The sequence below is a fragment of the Pantherophis guttatus genome, chromosome 2 (genome assembly GCF_059756535.1).
Source record: "Pantherophis guttatus breed Tessera chromosome 2, ASM5975653v1, whole genome shotgun sequence".
NCBI classification, from domain to species: domain Eukaryota; kingdom Metazoa; phylum Chordata; class Lepidosauria; order Squamata; family Colubridae; genus Pantherophis; species Pantherophis guttatus.
Genome location: NC_142064.1, coordinates 222,766,158 through 222,788,660, shown reverse-complemented (window position 1 = coordinate 222,788,660; position 22,503 = coordinate 222,766,158). Strand labels below are relative to the sequence as shown.

The window sequence follows — 22,503 nt, the reverse complement described above, 5'->3', positions numbered from 1 at the left end:
ACGTTCCGGGTGTGACATTTTGCTTTAATAGAGACGGACTGATTAATGCAACAGTGCTGGGAGAACAAGATCAGGAAACGAAGTAGGTAGGCAGCAAAGCTGTTAATACTGACTCGAGGAAAGCCCCTTTGAAGCCGATGGACTTCCTAATCTGCTTGTCATGCAATCTGATACCTGTTTACTCAAAAATAAGTTCCCGCCCATTGAACGAAGCTCACGTTGTTTTTAAAGCAGGTGGTTGCTGCTTAATAAACTGAACCCGGAGCAGGAGAACCAAGCTACGGTATCCAGAGGCTCCTCAGCGGCCAGCCTCCCGTCAACAAACCCCGTTTCAGAATTTTGCAAGGGGGCTCAATTACAACGTATCATAGAGCCGCCGCCAAAGGCTAGGCTAGAGCGTGAGCCTGCCGTAATTAGAACCAAAAAGGCTTCCCGAACCCCGTCCGGCCTTTGGCCCCGCCCTTTTTACACGTCAGGGCAATCAAGACGCCGGGCGGGTCGCGTGACCGGAAGGGGTGAGCAAGAGGCGGAAGTGAAAGCGGGGAGGGTGTTTGGCCCCATTAAAGCGGAGCCGAAGGGAGCGGAGGGTTGGCGGTCCTGAAGGGTGGGGGAGAAACAGTTTGCGAGAAAGGCCGGGTTTTCGTTGTTTTTACACGGTGAGTCCGACGGTGAGGGTGGGGCCCCAGAGCGCCACCAACGCGGGGGGGGGGTCTTGTTGCTGGGCTCGACGTCGGGAGAGCGGCCTAACGGCTTTTGCGGGAGGAGTGGGGGGGGGGCGCTCGCTTAGCCCGCTGGGTTGGAGAACGGGGAGAAGGGCGCGGCTCTGTCGGGGGCGTCCGAGTAGGGGGGGGGGAGAGAATTCCTTTGTCGCTGTCTTTTTTTTTTTTTTTTCCTCCTCGGCTGCCTTCGCGACGGGAGGAGGGAGCGGCCGTCTGGGGGCCCCGCCCTGCTCGCTTTGGGGCTGGTAGTTCTCCATAGGGCCAGTTCAAGGGGGGGGAAGTGGGGGGTGGCAGCCGCTTAATAACGATCCGTCTGCGGTGGGCGGGGGGTTTGGCAAGGCGAGGAGGCTGCCGGTAGGATGTCCCTGGGAAGAAGCTCGGGAGAGAGCGGTGGCTCCTGTCCTTCCGTCTCTTTCTCCACCCACCCAGCCACCCACCCACTCCGTTTTTCCGGAACAAAGAAACGTGGGCTAGAGGAGCCCCCAGTGTGTCCGTTGGTGGTTTGGTTGATCGTAGCTGGTTCCTGGCCCAACCCTGGAAAACTGAAAGGTGAGAGAGCTGCTGAGCCCTCCTCCTGCCCGCCTTCGCTGGCTAAACAATAACGCTTCCTGTTACTGCCCAATTGAAGACTTAATAGAAATACGGATCCATGGCTTCAATTTGTTCTTCGGTAAATATCGAACTTCGATATTTAAACAAGCATGTGCATTTTTAAAAATGTCCAAAGCTACTTAACCAAGGGGATATATCCGTTCCTTGCTACCCTTCCCACCCCAGCTTGAAAATGCCCGTATTGTTCTGAGCAAATAGAAGTGCCCCAGAGATTTAATACTGTCATCTTAATATGCGTATCGGGAGATCATTCTACCTGAACCTAGTGCAGTTTTACATGATTTACGTGATCCAGGTTGTGCTGCGAGAAGCCCTTTTTGTGTTCGAGTTAGACAATACTTTTGAGAGTAAATTCAAGAGTGGAATCAGTTGAGCGATTATGTACAAGGACAGTTGAGCTCAATCTAATACAAGAGTTTCCTTTGAGTAGATGAATGGTAAATCGGTTGGGGCTCACAATGTTATCTCCCTGTCTAAACATGATGTAGTTTACTAAGTTAGGGATGGTAAACAAAGCAGTGTCTTTCTGTATTGCCACAAGTACTTAATCGGAATGCTAGACAACAAATGACTCAGGATAAAACTAGGTTTCAAGACTTGACTCATTGATACCCTTGAAGAGAGCTAACCTTATCTTTGGTGCTATTGCATATGAATATGTCATCATACTGAAGAAGTAGTGTGTGCCATATTTAGGAATATTTAGGTATTTAAAGCCTGGCAATTTAAGGCAAATGACAATAATGGATTGGGCCACTAAATTGATTTTTCTGTGATAATTGCATATCCCAATGAAAGCTAAGCAATACATTTAACTATTCTAAAACATTTCTGGGCTCAAATGAATATATATATATATATATATCTGAGATATGATTTATATTTAAAGCTCAAAGTAATTTTCTTAAGTTACTGGGTAGTAAAATTAACCTATATTAAATGGAATCCATGTATATTTCCTGTTCTGTTTTCCCTCCTTAGCTGGGAAGAGCAAGCATGCTGTCTTCCCTTGTGATTGCAGCAGCTGATTAAGCACATGATTTAGTTCATGAGTAGTTAAGTGCAATTTATCTAGGAATTAAATGTCATCAAATGTTTCTAGAGGAAACTGGTATATACAACCTATTGCTTTGGAAATTGGCTCTGTAGTAATAAATTTCTGTAAAGGCAAGTTTGTTATATGCTTTGTCTTAAAATTCAGTTAATATAACTGAAAAGAAATAAACTTTAAAACATGAATTATTCAAAGTAGATATTTCAGTTTGCTCTTAAATGTTTCTTTTTCCTGCTTATGGTAAGAAATTCTCAAACTTTGTATTACCACAACCTTTGAAAATGAGAAAGGAAATGGGTTACTATGAATAATGGCAAGGAATGTCTGGACATTTTCAGTCATCCAGGTCATAGCTATCTCAGGTGCTTTTTTCAAAAAAGCAGTTGGGCTGTTTTTTCCTTGAAGAAGAAAACCTTTTGCTTCTCATCCAAGAAGCTTCATCAATGGTGATGGAAAGATAGGTGGTGAAGCTTCTTGGATGAGAAGCAAAAGGTTTTCTTCTTCTTTCCTCAAGGAAAAAACAACTTAGTTGCCTTTTGAAAAAAACACCTCTGAGACAATGGCAGGGAATAAATACATCCCTTTAATAGTTCAATTTAAACTCAACAAAGTTATTAAATTTTGTAGTATCAATACTGCCCTCTAGAGCTTGCCCATGAAAAATTAGCAAATCCTAGAGTTAAATTTTGACAGCAATCCCAACCCTACCTGTGCAACGTTTTAAAAAATTATGCCCCTGGCCTCACCCCTATTTCCAGGATCCTAACCCATAGCTTGAGAACTGTTGATTTATTGTAGTGAAAATTGTAGGCAAATAATACAAACATATCCTTACATCCTGATATATAAAGCATAGTTGTTGCTTCAAACAGGTGAAGTTTTGAGTAGTAGCGGATTTGTAGGAGACTTGCATCTAATGCTATAAAACTGTTAGCATGAGCAAATCCGTAGTAGCTTCTAGACCAATTATGATACTATGCATATATTTGCACTTGTATTTGGATTATAAATAAAGGCCAACCTTATAGTACCTTCTATTTAAAATAGTGTATAATATGTGTATTAGTAACTCCCTTAAGGTCTATTAGATTGTCCTTCCAAAGTCTTAATTTTCCCCCAATTCATTTTAAAAGTTAAAGTGGCATATTAAAAGTGTTGAACTCAACAGCATAATTTTATGTTAAATATGTCACTGTTCTCCTTAGAAATTCTTACAAAACAAATATATTGGTTGGATGTTATGGTACTTTTGGCCATCTCCCCCATAGCTTACAGTAGCGTCCTAGTGTTACCGGTCAATTTATGGCACTGCAATGGTTGGATAGTTCTAAAATGTGTTTTGTGTAATTGATTGAAAAATGACCTTTATTTGTCAAATTTGTACCCTGTATTTTTGTTCAAGAGCTCAGGATAACATAGCTAGCACTTCTCTTTCTTTTTTTCCCCCTACAACAACCCCTATAAGATTGGCTGCCCAACATCATTCAGTTTTCATGGCTAAGAATGGGTTTACCTGGTATCAGTCAGATGTTTAACCATTACATTACTCTGGCTGTGAGTTCACCTGCTCAGAAATAATGGGAAAAAAATAAGTTGAATGTGATTACCAAGATCCAAGATCAGATTTTTCTCACCGTGGATATTTATAAGCTCATTTATAAACATAATTCATTGTTATGAGTGATTTGAGGCAGTCAACTACTCGATACGATTAGTTCAAGCTTTTTCTGATGGAGATACTGCATATATTATATATGAATATATTTTCATAGGTTAAAGAATTGTCTACAACAGGTTACACAAGAGCACAATGATGGGGCATCTGGTTTGCAACAAAATATCCTAGATATAAAAAATATGGAGAATTGAACCAAGAATCTGATTTGTTGTAAGGCAACATTCTGTGTTCCTGGACTACTCACTAAGAGATAGGTTTTTGTGTAGTGGTTAAAGCACCATGCTAGAAACCAGGAGTTCTGTGATTTCTAGTCCTTCTCTAGGCACCAAACCAGCTAGATAACTTTGGTCCTACCATTATCTCTCAGTTTTAGGAAGAAGACGGTGTTAAACCACTTCTGAAATTTTCTTCAGAAAACTGCAGGGACTAGTCTAGTCAATGACCAGGAGCCCCCACTAACTTGAAGGCATCCGAAAACATAAGTTATGTTAAAAGCATGTATGGCACAACCAGGTTTATTTGGTCAGAAGTGGGGTAATTTCTTTTAAATCTGAGGATAAATACAGAATTAAATTTCATTGCTACCCTCCCATAAATGTTGAACTTGAAGTGCTTATACTGGTATATTCTCTCTGGAAATATAATGAACAGGCATGGAAGACAGGTGATTACAGTATTCTTGACGTAACCATATAAATGAAGTAAGTTGTTATAAACAACTAAAGCTGTAACGTGAAAAAGTAATATTAAACTTTTTGTTTAGAAGTAGAGAAATCAGTGTTTGTTTACAGAATAATTACTTTTCCTACCACTTAGCACTGTCTCATATCAAATAACAGTGCAATTCATGCTGAGATCAATTTTAGCCCGTTCACCATTAATATAGAAGCAATATTAATAGTGGGATAGGCAGTGACACTTTATTGAAATCCTAAATCCCATCTAAGTCCCACTAATTTCACAAGTATGGGAAATTATCAATATTCTTTAATTAAAAGATGCTATTGCTGAACTTGCATAAGACGTGAATTATGACTAGTCCACAGTAAAAGGCAAAGTTGGTAGTGGCCTTGTCTGTTGAGATGTTTTTCTTTCCCAAATGCTCATGTGCCTCCACCTTTGCCTTCAAGTCAGTCTTGGCAACTGCCTGAACAAGTCCCTGCAGTTTTCTTGAGAACATTTTCAGAAGTGGTTTCCTAGGGCTGTAGAATGAGAATGAGTGATAGTCCAAAGTCACATAACTGGTTTCATACTTAAAACTCATGGTCTCACGGTGTCTAGCCTGATAACCATTACTCCAAAGTGACTCTCATTATTGGTTTATAATACTTTATTTTGTGTTAGACAAGTCCCTCATCCACTTAATTCTTCCACATTGCCATTTTAATTGCTCTCTCTTCTTTAAAAGTTATTTCTGTATCTTGCTCAGCTGCCAACTAATAGCTAGAGAGACACATTACACCAAGTAATGCAATTTGTTTTGATTGCTGTTTACTATGTTGTATTTACAGAGCTGCTCACTAAACTATGATTTGTCAGATCCCCTATCAAATTTGAATATTATAGTTGAGCCATCTAAGAATTTCTCTATTTTCCATTGCCCGGTGTCTTATAACCAAGTCTTAAGGGAATTCCTAAACAATAACAAAAAGAGCTAGCTTAACTTGGGGATGGAGGGGGGGGGCAGGAATGTTCCATAAGGCATAACAGAAAAGGCCCATCTCTTGGGACCCATCAAATGTAACTCCCTGACCAATAAAACCCTTAGTATTCCTTCTCTGCCTGATCTAATGGAGTGCAATGCAAAGACTTTCCCAGCCACAATTGCAACATACATTTTGAGCAGGAGTCGTGAATCTGGAGGAGTCCCAGATTACATGCTGAGTCTGTCTGGGCAGTGCCTCCCCATCTAGCACCAAAGATAGCATAATCCTTGTAGGAACCTTCCAGTCTTGCCAGGGTTCAACTGAAAAGACTGTTATACCCCATTCAGTTTCTTTAATTTCAGATACACTTGTATACTGTTAGGCATCTCTTTTGAGGGAATTAATGTAGAAATCTTGCAGGATTCTATTTAAGAAAGCCCTAGTTTATGTCTGTCATTTGCTTTTCATGTTTTATTCTTGTATACTCGCTAGATGGAAATTGTAATTTATAATATCTGGAGGATTCAAGCTTAAGAGGGCTGATGGTATTCTTTGGAAGATAATTGAGTGCATTAAGTGCCAATTAATATCTTTTTTTTACTTCACTCTGGAATATTCTATTTATATTGACACCATAAATAGCTGTGAGGCAGTGAGATATTCAGAAGCGGATTTTAGACAAATAGAGGCAATAATGCTGGCATTCATGCCAATTATATTTCAGTTTTCTTGGCTGCTCTTGATCACAGCTTTGGTTCAGTTATAAATGCAGAGTGGAAAATGAAGCTGCTGCCAGCATAGTTATTTGCGATGCATGGTGAAATTGCTTCAAGAAGACAATTGCATTCTCTAAATATTAATATTTAATGAGTGTCAGCATCCCTTTAAACAAAAGTATAGGCAATGTATAGAGAGCATACATTCTTGCTAGGCTTACTTAGAACTGGAACATTTACTATTGTGCAGACTGATGCTCAGCAGTTAAGATGTCTAAAACATAGAAATTTCTAGCTACTGTGAAAGTTGTAATCTTAACACTTTTGAAATGCAGCAGTCAGAAAAGGTTTTCACTCAGCTAACATTTCCCTACTTTTCAGGTTTAGCATTGCTGATGAGTTTTTTAAATATTTAAGCTCAGCACATAAGAGAGCTGGTTCAGGGAGTTCTACTAGATAAATCATATTTGTGTACTGGAGGCTTAAGGTAGGCTTTACAACCAAATAGTATACAGGTAGGTCTCAACTTACAATCACAATTGGGATCATTAATTTATGTTGCTAAGCAAGTTGTTAAGTGAGTCATACCCAATTTTACTTTTGTTTGCCATGATTGTTAAGTGAATCACATGGTTGTTAAGTGAATATGGCTTCCCATTGATTTTGCCATTGGAAGTCATCTGGGTAGGTCACAAATGGTGATCACATGACCCCGGGACATTGCAGCCACCATAATAAATACATGCTGGTTGCCAATCGCCCAAATTTTGATCAGGTGACCATGGGGATATTGCTACAATCGTAAACATGGGGACAAATTGTAAGTTACCTTTATCAGTGCTATTGTAATTTCAAATGGTCACTAACAAATGGTTGTAAATTGAAGACTATCTGTATTGAAATAGTATAGCTTTTCATACAGGCATTTCATAGGCTTAGTAGTTTTAAGTACAGTAGTTATCTAGCCTGGTATATCTTGCTGCAAGCATATTTGCTTATGATCTGTTTTTTAATAAAAATGAAAAATCGATGCAGCAGCTGTGTTTAAAGCTGCCTGACGATGATATCATTGTTGCTGCTTAAGGGTGTGCATTTTTTGTAAGAGTATTTTGCCAGCATCAAGGATATATAGCCAAGGATGCAGCTGGTTTTTTAAAGCGTTGCTTTTAGTGGATACTATCAAATGTAACATGCCTTCTCAAATCTATTAGTCTGATTGCCCATTATTTATTAGTTGTTAGACGACAAATAATTAAATCCTGGCAAGATTATTCTGTTCAACCCTCTGAAGTCTTCTGGGGAAAAAAGACTTGAAGGGAAACCAGTAAAATTACTAAATATTGTGAAATCTATGGGAGAATATATTGTTAGCAGGAACAATGACTCTTCAACAAGTATGATTAATTCAGAATCAGTATTTTTGTAATGTAGAACTAAGTAAAAATTACATAATACTGCCTATTGAGCAAATGACACACTTTTACCTACTTTAATGGTTGGGTTCATTTAACGTATTAGAGTAGGCTAAAGTAGAGTTGTTGGGTCTGTGGGTTCATTGAATTATGGAAACAAAGCCAATACAAATTATAAACCATAAGAATTAATAGTAAATAAATAGCAAATACATTGGGGATGAGAAGCACTCTCAGATGCAAATCTGCTTTTTCCAGAGGTGCACAATTCAAAATGACCATCTCAATCCCCGATTCTGGTTTCCCCTCATCAATAACATCTCCTCTGACTTGATTTCAGCTTGCTTTTCCTCATCCAGACCAGATTCAGATAAAAGTAGTGTTGTGTTTCCTTTGGATTTGGTAGTAAGTAATGAGCTGGGTATCATCAATTTACTCCAAATCAATATTTCCAGTGATTTCATATAGGTTTTGCACACTGTACAAGGAGCATGGGCATCAATGGGCATCAAAAAATCTATGTAGATTCAAACATTTCCCTAATATCACGGGCTTGGTGAGTATAAATAGGACAAAAATCAGAACCATTACAAAACAGTTCATTTAAGGTCTAATCCGTAGCTGATGGAGTGGAAAAGGTATTGGAAGATAGAGTAACCATCCAGCAAAATTGAATCAAAAGTGAATGTAAAAGTAGGATAGGTGGAAATAATTGGATCAGAGGGAAAGAACTGTATGGCAGAGAAGCATTAAAGCACATGGAGTTATGTTGAGAAGTACGAACAAGAATGTTTGGTATTATGATAAAGTAGAAGAAGTTGTGGATAAGAAGAAGTATTGATGCAAAACTAAGGGTGAAAGGAAAATATTTGTGTATAGAGAAAATGATAGTTGCAAACAGAAGTAGGTGCTCCATCATCACTGGAGGTTTTTAAAAAGAGGTTGGACAGCTGTTTGTCGGTGTAGGTCTCCTGCTTGAGCAGTTGTTGGACTAGAAACCTCCAAGATCCCTTACAACTCTGTTATGCTGTTAAATGGATTAATCAGAGAAAGCAAGGAACAATTAAAGTTAAAAGAGAAGATGTGGAATAAAGGAAATAGATTGGAATTATGGGTTTTTCCCCCGTGGCAATGAAATTAAAAGATGGCTGCTGGATATAAGATTGGTATATAACAGAGGAAGTAAATGTGTGAGAATAAATAGAATGTTTTAATGGTTTGATACTGAATACATAGTAAAAAAATGTATTCCATTGATTAGCATATTTTTGAATATATAAAATATTTGGAGATGCAGATGTTCTTTGTAAATCATGCTGCATTTTTGGTTGAGAATTCATGCTCAGAAAGTTAGATTACATGGCCATAACAAGTATGGATCCCAAAATTATGACTGAGTTGTGCTTGATAGAAAAATGGAGTGCATGATTGCAAGTTATATGGTAAATAACCAAAAGTAGAAATGGGAAAATGAATGGAACAATTTTAAGATGTGCAAATGCTGGAAGAAAAATAGTGGATAGGGTGTAGTATGAGAAAAATCAATGTTTGTTGAAGAAGTAAAGGCATGTAAGAGAGTGCATCTGTCCATTATGAGCCGTGGTGGCACAGTGGTTAGAATGCAGTATTGCAGGCTAATTCTGCCCACTGCCAGCAGTTCAATTCTCACCGGCTCAAAGTTGACTCAGCCTTCCATCTTTCTGAGGTGGGTAAAATGAGGACCCAGATTGTTGGAGGCAATATGCTGAGACTGTAAACCGCTTAGAGAAGGCTGTGAAGTGGTACCATGTTTCCCTGAAAATAAGCTCTTCCCAAAAATATTTAAACGCATGTGCAGCCGGTCCCTGCCATTTCCTCTGGTTAGGGTTAGGGAGACAGAGCTGGAAATCGGGTAAGACAGCAAGACGATCTTGTCTTGCTCCACGCGCCCCAAAATAATAAGACCTCCCCAAAAATAAGGCCAAGCGCTTATTTCAGGGTTCAAAAAAATATAAGACAAGGTCTTATTTTCGGGGAAACGTATATAAGTCTTAAGTGCTATTTCTATTATATGGAAATTTCTGGACTGGAAGGCTCGCTCACTGTTCATTGTTACACTAAAGGTAGTCTTAAGCTTTCTATGGAAAACCATATAGAATGGGCATGACCAGCTTGACATCACTCCTTTCGGGAACGCCTGTGGTGGCCTGAATGCTCTGCCAGCGAAAACTGACTCCTGAGCTCCATTTTCAGCTGCAACGGTCTCCTGCAACCCACTGCCAGCAAAAATGAAGCTCGGGAGGGCCTGTTTTCATTGGCAGAGGCACCGTGGACCGGCCCTTCAGTGTTTCCAGGGCGGCCCTGCGGGCCACATTCGGTCCATGGGCCTTGAGTTTGACACTCCTGCCTTACTGCTTGGTTTGAGGAAGATACAGTTGGTATCATGACTCTCATCCAAGGAATCACTTTGATCTGTCTTCATTCAGAACCCATTGAATAAATACTGTTTGACTTCATATTCTCTTTCAGAGAAACTAGCAAACCTTGAGTTTTATTGAAAATCACACTTCAATAAAAGTGAGATCTTATAGAGAAAGAAATTATGAACTGCTTTCTCCATGAAGGAAGGAATGTGATTAAGCATTCTGAGCCCACACATGTTGTTGTAATCTGATTGTGCAGACTTGTGCTAAGTACTGTTCCTATGGTTACCTGAGGGAATAAAGAGAAATACAGCAATAAAGAAATAGAATTATCAATAGCTCGCTTCATATGTGCAAATACGAAAATTCAATTCTTTAACCTCAGTTATCTCACCTTGATTATCTTTATCAAATAGCAAACAGTTCATTAAATCCCCTACATTATCATCTGACTGGAATTCAAAATTCCCCAAAAGTTTACTGTTGCATGCTAAGGCATGTGGCAATGTTATTTAGTTGGGTAAATGAACTTACATATAGACTGGTATGCCTTAGACTAGAAGAAATAAATCAGCAATGGAGTGATACCTTAAAATAGCCACGGCACTCTTTTCCAACCTGAGCAAATTTGGAATATGTAACACTTTTAAATTGTGGTACTGTGGTTGAGTATTTTGAAGGTTGAAATCTACATACTGAAAGTTACTAGTTGGAAAACATTGGTTTACAATATCCTTTTTTCTCAATATAGTACAATGATGAGACAGTAATTAGCCTCCTATGAAATACCATTTTTTTGTGTCAGAAATAAACCATAACTCCAAAAGGATACGGACAAGAGTATGCATACATGAAATACCAATTGTTAATGTTGGGACTTTCTATATTGGTAATAACTATACACTGATTGCTGGCACAGAGTGCTAATTTTTTATAGATGCTTCAAATTTCATAGGTTATATCAAACACGTTATTGATAGGCCTCATTTTATCTTTTTAAAAAAGGTACTTTTTCATGGTATTTTTAACAAGTTAAATAAGTATGTTAAAATTTATAACAAAGTGCACATTTGATAACATTACATGATGTTTTATACAATTAATGAAATGTTTAGGAATGAATAATGTTAGTAGTTCCCAACTGTTGACAGATTAGAAGGAGGAGATTTAGGAGATAATTTCCAGACAAATAGTCCCTTTGTTTACCAATAAAGGAGAATCTTTGTAGCTCAGGTTGAAATGAAGAAGCCCTTGGTGCTCTCTGAGCTTGGCTGTTTTCTTGCAGAGGTTTCACTACCCAAACTAGATAACATCATCAGTGCTAGTCATTATGATTTTCAAGGCATCATCATCATCACTAGCACAGATGTTAACCTAGTCGGGTAATGCAACATCTGCAGGAAAACAACCAAGTCCCTTTGTTGCTGAATAGTTTGCCACCAGATATCAGCTCTGACCCTTTTTGTCTTTGGGATGCAATTTTTAAAAAAGCTGTTCCAGAAGGCTTTTTTAATGAAGATAATGTCATAAAGTTATTGATACTGTCTGAAAATATTTTTAAATATTTGTTATTTTTTTTATAATTCTTATACTATTGTATCTTGGAAGTTTTTCCTTGAAGGTGTTAAGGGTGGCATGACTGCAGGATTTGTCTAATAAATAAACGAATGCTTCTGATTGATACCTATATGCTATTGAAAGTTCTTTGACTAATTTGTGTTAAAATTACAAAACAATTTCCCCTGGGTATGTTTAAACGCTTTCTGCACCAAGCTTAAGCCTTGTAGGTGTGCTCTATCTGTTATTAATTTTGCTTTGTTATAGTAACACTTAATCATGTAAGTGTTAATAATTGAAGTTGTGCTCTGCTGGTACTGAGTAGCTCCATTGGCATTTGGAGAGCTGCGTGAGAGCTGTGGCTTTCAAAGATTTATTCATAATTCAAACATCTGAAAGGAAAAATTATTTTAATCAACAGAATGTTAATACATTGAATCCCCATCATTGGAGATAATATGGAGGAAACAAATCCCATGTTAGGTTTCTTTAAAAATAAGGGTTAGTTTATTGAACATAGCAAAGATTGCTTTGTTTTTGATAACTGCTTAATTAGGTTGTTGAAGTTTTCTCCAAATTCCAAAGACAAAAACTAGAATTATAAGCAGTACAGTAAAACCATGATTTACTCAGTGCAACAGACTTTTTTGGAAGGGACTAAATGTCATTGCAATTTTATTTCATTTATTATTTATATTTCATGTTTATGAGCGCCCATGTCCCTCACAGAAGGGAGTATTTGAGTACTGCAGTACTTCATTTATCATTTGTGTGATGATGTCCTGATGCATTTGACACAACTCAAATTGTGTCATTAGCATGGTTTGCTATGATCAAGTGCTTTTTGATTTACTAGAATTTGGGAAATAATGGAACTCTGCACCCTCCATTAAAATTTCACTGTATGATATTGCAGTTATTTGTTCTTCTAGTTTCTCGCTGAAAGACATATGATTCAACTGTGCCTTGATATTTTTTAAACTAGCTGCAACTTTTGCATTTGGACACTTCCTTTTTTTTGGCACGCAATGTTTCCCTGCAGCATTACATCTACATTAAGGAGCTTGCAATCCATAATGGCATTTTCTTTAATGTTCAACATTTGTGAATCTTACACAGTAGAATATAGGTACTAACAGGCGTTCGCAATTTACAAGCCTAATAATCATAGTCTTGCTGGACATTTTAAATGAAGCTGTTATTCTAGACTTTGCTGGAATTTCAGTTCGCAGTAGATTGCATAATTAGACAGTTGCAGAGCAGATGTTTCATGTAACCTCAAAGCCTATGCCTAATGTACAGTTTTGCTGTACTTCATTCTCTTTTCCACTTGTTCTCATATTGGAATTAAGCTCTGTGTGTGTGTGTGTGTGGGAGAGGGAGAGGGAGAGAGAGAAAGCTGTAATAAGAACTTCTTAACAAAAATAAGAGTTATGGACTTTTCTCTCAGGTTGAATCTCTGGTAGGACTAACATTCCTTCACAGAGGAATTTCTGAGACTATTAACCTGAAACTTAAAACGGTTTTTCATAAACCAGCTTTAAGAAGATAACTAAGGCTATTTTTTCTGTTTAAGCCAAAGAGGGAAATGTTGGAATGCTTTTAAGATGGATAGCATTCAGCATTAGTGAAGTTTCTGGGGAATCTTTCTTTCCTGCTTTTATACTTGGGGCACTTAAGTTGAATAGCTAAGCATTCTCTGGATTTGATCAGTAGCCAAACAGAGGCTTTTTTGCAATGAAGTGGTTCCATCTTTACATCTGTTTCAAGAAAGCAATATCTAGTACCTAGTTTGCAAGGATATGAAATATTAATATGTTACCTGTACTTTGACTTGTCTGTAAAAGCAAATGGATTGCAGAGTAAGACGTTTATATTTTAATTTCCTTTTATCTAGTAAGTGCACTTGAATATTCATCTGAATTCTGTAATAATGACTTCTAGAAAGAAAGTATTACTCAAAGTCATCATTCTTGGAGATTCAGGGTAAGTATTAATATAATAATATTTTGCCTTGACTAGCATTGCTTAAAAATGGTCAGCAAAGAGAATTGCATTGCAGTAAGCCATACAAAATATCCAAGATAATATAGAAATGTAAGCTTTGCTGCAATTGAAATGAAGAATAATGGAAAATATCTCAGCTTACAAAGTTTTGCAAAAGAAGGGCACTGAACGTAGCGTAAATATCTAGCCTAACAAAGTACATTATCATGCAAAGCGTATGAGCATACAATTCTTAAAGCAATAAAAATATGTTAAAAAATAATTTCCAGATAAGGTAACAAACCACTACCAAACGGGTTGCAGCACTGAATAAATTGTCAAAGCATTTTGTCTGTGATTCTAGCAAAATAGTTCTGATTGCTTAAAGTATAGTACACGGAGTAAAAGCTTGCTTTTTGTTTCCTTTTTTTTTTTATAGCTTTACATAAGAAGTAGATGTGACAGACTAGAAAAAAAATTGAAATCCAATGCTTGGCTAGCTTTCAAAGATAATTATCTAAGTATTATTATCAAATTTATGTGGCTACCCATATCAGAAGAAGTAACTGGATAATGTACATCAAAAGTATAAACAATAAACATATCAGTCATATTAAAGGTTTTAAAAAAAACAATTCAATCAGCAATGTAACTGCCTCAAGATCATACCAGTTAAAATATAAAATATACTGGTATTAAAATAATACTAGTATGCTAGTATATGGAATATAATACTATTAATATATTAATTTATGTAGTATACAAATATATTTGTATGCTAGTAAAATAGTATATAAACTATTCTATGAAATACTAAGTCAGTTGTACTTTGATCATTAATCAGATAATGTATGATCAAATCAGATCAGTATGAAGTACTCAATGCATCTTTGAGACTGTCTTTCAGCTATTGTGATTGGTAAAAAGAAATCCCACTTGTGTACTTGAATCTAATGTCATTAAGCTAGAGATTCAGATAATGTTCCCACAATCTTGAACATCCATGTAAAAACATTTGGAAGTAAAATAATCTTGAAATAAATACTGCTAATACATAATTTTACATCATTCTTATTTATCAGAGGCATCTTATTTAAAGAGGCGAGGAGGAGTCCTAATCTCATTAATATATGCATACCATCTGAGCAGCAGCCACGTAATAAGGCATAATAGTTTATCAAATGGTAATATAGGTAGTCTTTGACTTACAGCCACAATTGAGGCCAGAACTTCAGTTGTGAGATCATCACTGAGGCTTAACCGCGCCAGTGATGCGGTTAAGTGAATCATGCCTGATTTCACAAACTTTTTTTTGCCATGGTTGTTATGTGAATATGGCCCATTTGGTAAGTGAATCATATGGTCATTAAATTAATCCAGCTTTCCCCATTGATTTCATTCATTAGAAGCCAATTGGGAAAGTCATAAATGGAGATCACATGACCCCCGAATGCTGCTACCATCATAAATACATGCCCATTGCCAAGCACTCAAATTTTGATCCCATGGCTGTAGGGACGCTAAGACAGTCCTAAGTGCAAGGACCAATTGTATGTCACTTTTTTCAATGCCATTGTAACTTTGAACAGTTGCTAAATAAGGTCCATTGGTGAAGCCCGCCAAGGAATTTTCCCTCTCCACATGGAAATGACAGGAAATCCCTCAGAGCACTGCAGGAACAGACCTAAAATCCTCTTTATCTTATTCGCTTGCAATCTTCCCTGCTGGCTTCTCTATTGACTTCTGAGGAAGCCAGCAGAGAAGACTGCATGGCAACCACATGATTGTGGCTCACTTGGCACCCTGCCATAAATGCGAGATGGTTGCCGCACACCCGAAATGTGGCCACATATTCACAATGGGATAGCAATCACAAGGGGATGACATAATGTGACCCTTTATGACAACCAGAAGTGCTTTACAGACTATAAAACACACTATGTTCACTATAACTTTGCAAAGTTGTTAAATCGTCAGTTGTAACTTAGCGACTACCTGTATGTGGCAAAGTGCTATGTTTCAGTTATAGGAAAGCTGTAACAGAAGGAATCCTTTTATTCCTTCTCATAATGATAAATCTTGCAATTAACAGATGTAGCTACAGAATTCAAGTAATAGAATTCATAATTCTGTTCCTCTGAATATGATGAGATTATAATTTGCTTTGACCAATGTGGGTGACAGTATTATTACAACACATCTGGAAGACCATAGACTAAGCTTGATTCATAAATAAATTTTGAATCATTGAGTGATTAAAGTTTATATTTAACATGGTATGACCAATTACTTATTTATAGTGTATTCTAGAAATGGTAAATAGCAACATGCTGTCATAATGAACACTTAAAGCATTCTTCCAATCTGTATATTTAAAAATGTCGATGTAGATTACTAGGTATCTGGAGCAGAGACTTCTGCAGGTACAGGATAATGTATTCCTGACCCTAGTTCAATATGTAATTTCTAAATGAATCAGTTGCAGGCTTACTGTCAGTTGAGTTGAACTCAAAACATAAATATAAATAAATTGGTTGTATTAATTGTAGAAATTAAGATACATACAGTAGTTGAGTTATGATAGTAATGGAGTGGGCCATTTTAATGACATTTTTGCAGCATGAGTTAAGCAAACCCATTGTTCACTATGGCACTGTTTTGCTGGAAACTGGAAATAAGTGCCAGTTTTTGGCAAAGCCATCATAAAATGTGGCCATGTGGTTGTGGGATGCTGCAGTTGGCCATAAGTACAGCCCTGATGCCAAGTGCCCTAGGGGCATTCACCTGACCAGGGGAGGAGAGGGCAACTGTTGGAACTTTAGATCTGGGTCACAAGTCCCCTTTTACAGGTAGGTTGTAACTTTGAATGGTTGCTAAGCAGCCAGTCATAAGTCTAGGATTTACCTTTATATGAAAAAACAAAAGGAGATGCATGCAAACTAACATTTAACTGCCCAAGATTATAAACTTGGATTGAGTATATTATTGAGCCTGTGCTATTGTTTTCCATGGCTTGAATTCTCTTCTGTTTGTATAGGGTGGGAAAGACATCTCTTATGAATCAGTATGTTAACAAGAAATTCAGTAACCAATACAAAGCTACAATAGGAGCAGACTTCCTGACTAAGGAGGTGATGGTGGATGACAGATTAGTCACAATGCAGGTAAGTGTGCTTTTAGCATTTTCTTATAGAAGACCCCATTTCTGTTTTCCATTAATTAATGTATGCCAACTCAGTTTACATTTACATAAAATGTTATATAGGACATTTATTACGTTTTCCCCCCAGATTTTGCAGTGGTGTGCAGGCTCAGCTGTGATTTAAAAACCTTTAACAAGATAGTGGGGTCTTCAGAAACTCAATCTTAATAAATTTGAAATTAGGACAAACATATGCTTTTGCTTATTACTATAGAACATCTTCTCCCCACCCAAATGGTCTGAGAGAGACAGGATTTTCCCAGTATACACACACCTGAGAAGAAATCAGAGGGGTCAGCACCCAGGGAATGACCTTCTCAGTAGTGACCTCCTACTGTTCCAGCCTACCCGAGGTTGGATGTATCCTTGTGTCTTAGAACAGGGGTCTCCAACCTTGACAACTTTAAGACTTGTGGACTTCAACTCCCAGAATTCCTCAGCCAGCAAAACTGGCTGAGGAATTCTGGGAGTTGAAGTCCACAAGTCTTAAAGTTGCCAAGGTTGAAGATCCCTGTTCTAAAAGACAATGGTAAAGACAGTCCTGTTTAGGAGGACATTCAGGTAGCAAAGTCTTTCTAATGATAGCAGTAATTTTTACTCAATGGCTTTGTTTTTAACGAGTATCTATGGATGCTTTTAGTGTCATTTTGTTTTATTTTTATGGCAAGCTGACTACAGTCAAACTAAGCTGCATGCAAAAAAAGCTACAGATTAAAGTTACCTTGCAATATGGGAATTTACTTGATTTGATAAACTGCCATCTTATGAAGATTTCGGATCTTACGTAGTTCGTGTTTCCTGTTATTTGATAATGATAAAAGATAATGAATCGATTGTCAAATTCTGCTACTCATCTTTAATTATGGGATCTTACTGTTGCTGTACCTAATGGATAATGTCAGGCTAGTCTTCAGGATTCCCAGTTCAAATATTAATAGATCTCACTAGATCACACATCTGGAGTGGTCGCAAAGATAGTTCAGGAGACATTCTTCCATTTTGAATTCCATAGTAAAAAAATGGTGGGGAAGGGAGAAACTAGTTTGTAACAAAGAGGCAGTGGGAGCAAAGAGAGATAAGTTATCTCAGAACCACAGTACTCAAAAGGAGGTCTGGGTTGACTTTGGCATTCCTTATTCTTGGTAATGAAGAAATTGGGCTATGATTAAAACCTTACTCACATTGGTTCTATAAATAAAAAAGAGGAGTAGATCTAAAGACAACTTCCTTTGCCACCCCTGCATTTCTAGAGGGAAGCTGACAGCTCTTTGATATAGGGCCTCTTCATGTGACTATGAATCCAATTTATTCCCCAGAGTTCTTAGGTATGCAGAAAATGTTTCAAAGACAAGAGGCAAGAACACAGGGTCACTATCTATATGAAGAGAGGAGAGTAGAGCTGACCCCACATTTTAAAGCATCAGATTCTCTTTGATTTGAACAGACAATTTGCTATTAAGCTACTGTGTTCTTCTCTTCTCTGCAGATATGGGATACAGCGGGGCAAGAACGGTTTCAGTCTTTGGGAGTTGCCTTCTACAGGGGAGCTGACTGCTGCGTGCTGGTTTTTGATGTAACGGCTCCCAACACATTTAAAACTCTTGATAGCTGGCGAGACGAGTTTCTCATTCAAGCCAGTCCACGAGATCCTGAGAACTTTCCTTTTGTTGTGCTGGGAAACAAGATTGATTTAGAAAATAGACAAGTAAGTGGGATGCTGAAGTAGAACCAGAGCAGAAGCCCCCCCCCCCCAGCCCCTCCAAAGGATGGATTGCAAATTAACAACCAGATTTTCAGACTGGATAATTTGCAAAATGTGATACCAAAGTGCATGAATAAAATATCTGCTTTTGAAAATGTAAATAGAATAACATTGCTTTGGGAAGAAGCTTTGGGTGTGCAAAGATTTCTCAGCACTCATGAGCTCTACAGCTTAGAAAATAATGTGGAGTTCTTTGCTACTGGTAATAAACAAAGGGTTGCTGGTTAATAGGAATGTATGAACTTAACTGAATTAAAATAAACTTCCTGTGTTGCCAGGTTACCACAAAACGAGCACAGGCCTGGTGCTACAGCAAAAACAATATTCCTTACTTTGAAACCAGTGCGAAGGAGGCCATTAATGTGGAACAAGCTTTCCAGACAATTGCACGAAATGCACTTAAACAGGTGAGCCCTGACTAGTGCCCTCTCTTGGCAATTAATTCATATTCCCCTTATAAAATCAAACTTGCCGATGGCTGGCTATAGAACAGCCATTGTTGTGTCTTTTATATATTAGCAGACTTCCAGTTTACTTTTCCAAATAACCAGCTTGTTTGCAATATTTTAACATCCTATTTGAAAAAAAAAACCTTCTGCTTGCAATTACTGCAAGTTCAAATCCCACCAGGCTCAAGGTTGACTCAGCCTTCCATCCTTTCAAAGGTAGGTAAAATGAGGACCCAGATTGTGGGGGCAATAAGCTGACTTTGTATAAATATACAAAAGTATGAAGACTATTGCTTAACGCATTGTAAGCTGCCCTGAGTCTCCGGACAAGGGTAACATATAAATTAAAGCCAAAAAAAAAAAAAAAAATGTCCATAAGCATTCCTTGGAAATGACACTAAGCTTGCATGCCTCCTATTCCCAAAGCAGGAGCTGGTCAATTTGAGCAAAGTAATTTTTAACTGTAGTTGGTGACCTCTTTCCTCTTTCCTGGTAGGAAACTGAAGTGGAGCTTTACAATGAATTTCCGGAACCTATCAAGCTAGACAAGAACGACCGAGCGAAGGCTTCTGCGGAGAGCTGTAGCTGCTGAGGTGGGGCTGGAGGGATTAAGCACAGTCCTTCACAAACCGATATCACACTTAGGCCTTCGACCATAAATGGCCCTTCTCCTGTCCTGGGGGAAATAAAGATACCATTTTCAGCGGCCAAAATTGCCCCCTGACCGTGAACAACTTGTAAACCCATTCATTCCTCCACTCAACTTCATCAGTATCCTTGCATCCCATTACATTTTTATGGTAGCAGACCTTTCTCCTCTAGTTATTAAAAAGGAACCTCTTATACATTTGGAACTTAAGCTACATCCAGATGTCCCTTGGAAAGAAACTGTGTACAGATACACTGTTACAATTTCCCTTTAATTGTCTTGTGTTTCCCCTGTGAAGGCGGCAACTGGAAAGGCTGATTACTCATAGTTCATTGCAAGCTCAGCACTCAGTCCCACTAGGTTGAGTTTTGTATGTATCTGTTAATGCTTGTTACTTTTAACTAATCAGATCTTTTTACAGTATCCACATATTATGTAATGGCTTCTTTAGGAAAAAAGAATCTTATAGTACATGTTAATATATGCAACCGATTAAATGTATAAATTAGTGTAAAATTCTTGAATTACATGTTTAAGTACTGAAACACAAGCTGTTTAGGAAATGAACAGGACACTTGTGAAATGCAGCGTGCTAGCAGCACAAGTCCAAATAGAGACAGTATTCTGTACAGTAGAAGCAAGAATTATGTAAACATTTTTATTGATTTAAGAGCCAAAAAGCTTCATCTCCTTGAAAAATATTATCTGGCTTATTTGTAGTGGAAAATTTTCAAATGCATGATTTTGCGTGCCGGACTATTGGACTTCAGAAATTAAATAGAGTTTTCAAAATGATTGCTTTGATTCCTTTTAACCCCTTCACAGTTACTTTACAAATGTGTAAAGAGGAATTTTAACATGAAATGTCCGACTCTTGTAGATACAGCTCCATCTGGATAGTGACAGTCACTCTTAATGGCCAAGTGTCCTTTCCTCCTCCTCCCCCCATCCCGTGTCTGGATTTCCTCTAATGAAACCCTGACCATTTCATTCTGCCCTCTTACTTATCCTTGCATTTGTAGTTTTCTTCAATGGAGCATTTCTATATCCCCCTCCCCCCCCCAAACTTGAGGTCTACACTCTAGTATGTAGCCAGAACTCTTCTGTAAAGAACACGCCAATAAACTTAACAAGAACAAAAATTCTTGCTCCCTGTCTCTATGTTTCTCCTTGTGGAAGCTAGTGCTTCAGAACCAATTTTATGTTTTTATCCAATGTTCACATTGTATGATAGTGGCCTGCCAGAGAACAGTTGCTAAATTTAGGTTTTCCACTCAGGATTTTGAGAAAGAAATTTATGTGATAAAGGGAGAAACTATATGACAGAAATGTATAGAGACTGTATTTACTATTGAGTTATATTAAATTACATTAGTCAATTGGTCACTAAACGTTATTTATTCAGACTTACCCAATATGTGCTCCCAAATTTACTCCAGAAGTTGATACGTTCTGGAGAACAAATATGCAAAGGATAGCAAAAAAGGCCAATTCATATGTAATAGTGACAGTCTGCTCCTAACAGGTGTAACAAGTTTCAGGGTTCTCTCTAGAGATTGGAAGCCATATTTCTAATAGTACAATTGGTTTGTTCATCGTATATCACTCAAACAGAATTGAACATTATAAGTGCCATGATCTTCAGATTTTGGAACTATTTCTAAATATTTTTGGAATCTCCAGTTTTCTTAAAAATCTCCTACTGGGGAAGCCACAATTCTCTAGAGCAGGTCTCCACAGAGGGCATATGAGCTAAAGAAAAACTGCCTCTGAAGAAGCAATTCCAAAACTCCCGGCCCGCGGGCCAGATGCAACACATACCGTGCTGGCCACGCCCATACCTGGTTTAGCGAAGGGAGAAGTCCCGATACGTCATGTGACACTGCCGTGACGACGTGGTTTGACACCCCTGCAATAGGACAATGCCAGTAGATTGCACCAATATGGATATGATTTGACTTAACTTTACAAGACAGAGCTGACTTTGATTGATAGGAAATGCCATTTCAAATGGTGGTGTTCAAAATTTCAGATGACCCATAACATCCGAAGGTCCTAATTGTAATTCTAAAAATGGTGAGATGGGTAACATAAAAATATGGTAGTTCTTAAAAGAATTAGGTTGAAGAAATGTTGCTTATAGAGTGTAATTTCAAATTAACAAAGAGACCAAAATGTGAAGTACTGGTTTCTCAGATCTTTGGGATCCTAACTCTTTTGTCCTTAAGTAGTAGCTTCTGCTTTGTGGCAGTGAAAAGCTTGGTGCTTTAGAAAGCAAAATTACTGAACAAATGTTATTGGTCATTACATTTATTTCTGTTAAATGGGAATGGCAAGATTATTTGCTTTATCAGTCTCATTAATTTGGTGAATATGTAATGTTGATGCTTATTCTCCTCAGAATAATTCATTGAAATGAACAAAGCCAACTTGGGCACTAGGTGTTGCTTGCATAAACATTATAATCAAACTTATTGTGGCAGTTAAATTCTAAAGTGATGGAATTCATATCTTCCATGAAGAACATTTAATTATCTTGTCAAATAAGTTGGTTATTAAGCAATTCTGATAAACTAAAATTGAATAAACCATGAGTCATATTATTGCTTAACATAGTATGGTAGTCCTGTCAGTATCTCATTAGGCCATGAAAGTGGCT

General features: G+C 37.8%; 1 protein-coding gene across 2 annotated transcripts; it reads left to right on the top strand.

Moving 5' to 3' along the window:
- The first annotated feature begins 477 nt into the window (after window positions 1–477).
- Window positions 478–20,986, top strand: RAB7A (RAB7A, member RAS oncogene family). Of its 2 annotated transcripts, none has more exons than XM_034431492.3 (6): window positions 478–656; window positions 13,694–13,782; window positions 16,820–16,946; window positions 18,471–18,689; window positions 19,025–19,153; window positions 19,692–20,986. In XM_034431492.3, the coding sequence occupies exons 2-6, from the start codon at window positions 13,730–13,732 to the stop codon at window positions 19,785–19,787; spliced, it is 624 nt and encodes a 207-aa protein (XP_034287383.1). In that variant the 5' UTR covers window positions 478–656; window positions 13,694–13,729; the 3' UTR covers window positions 19,788–20,986. The 2 variants fall into 2 exon arrangements, with proteins under 2 accessions (XP_034287383.1, XP_087739852.1); XM_087883726.1 differs by lacking the exon at window positions 478–656 and adding an exon at window positions 774–1,268.
- Window positions 20,987–22,503: the final 1,517 nt, after the last annotated feature.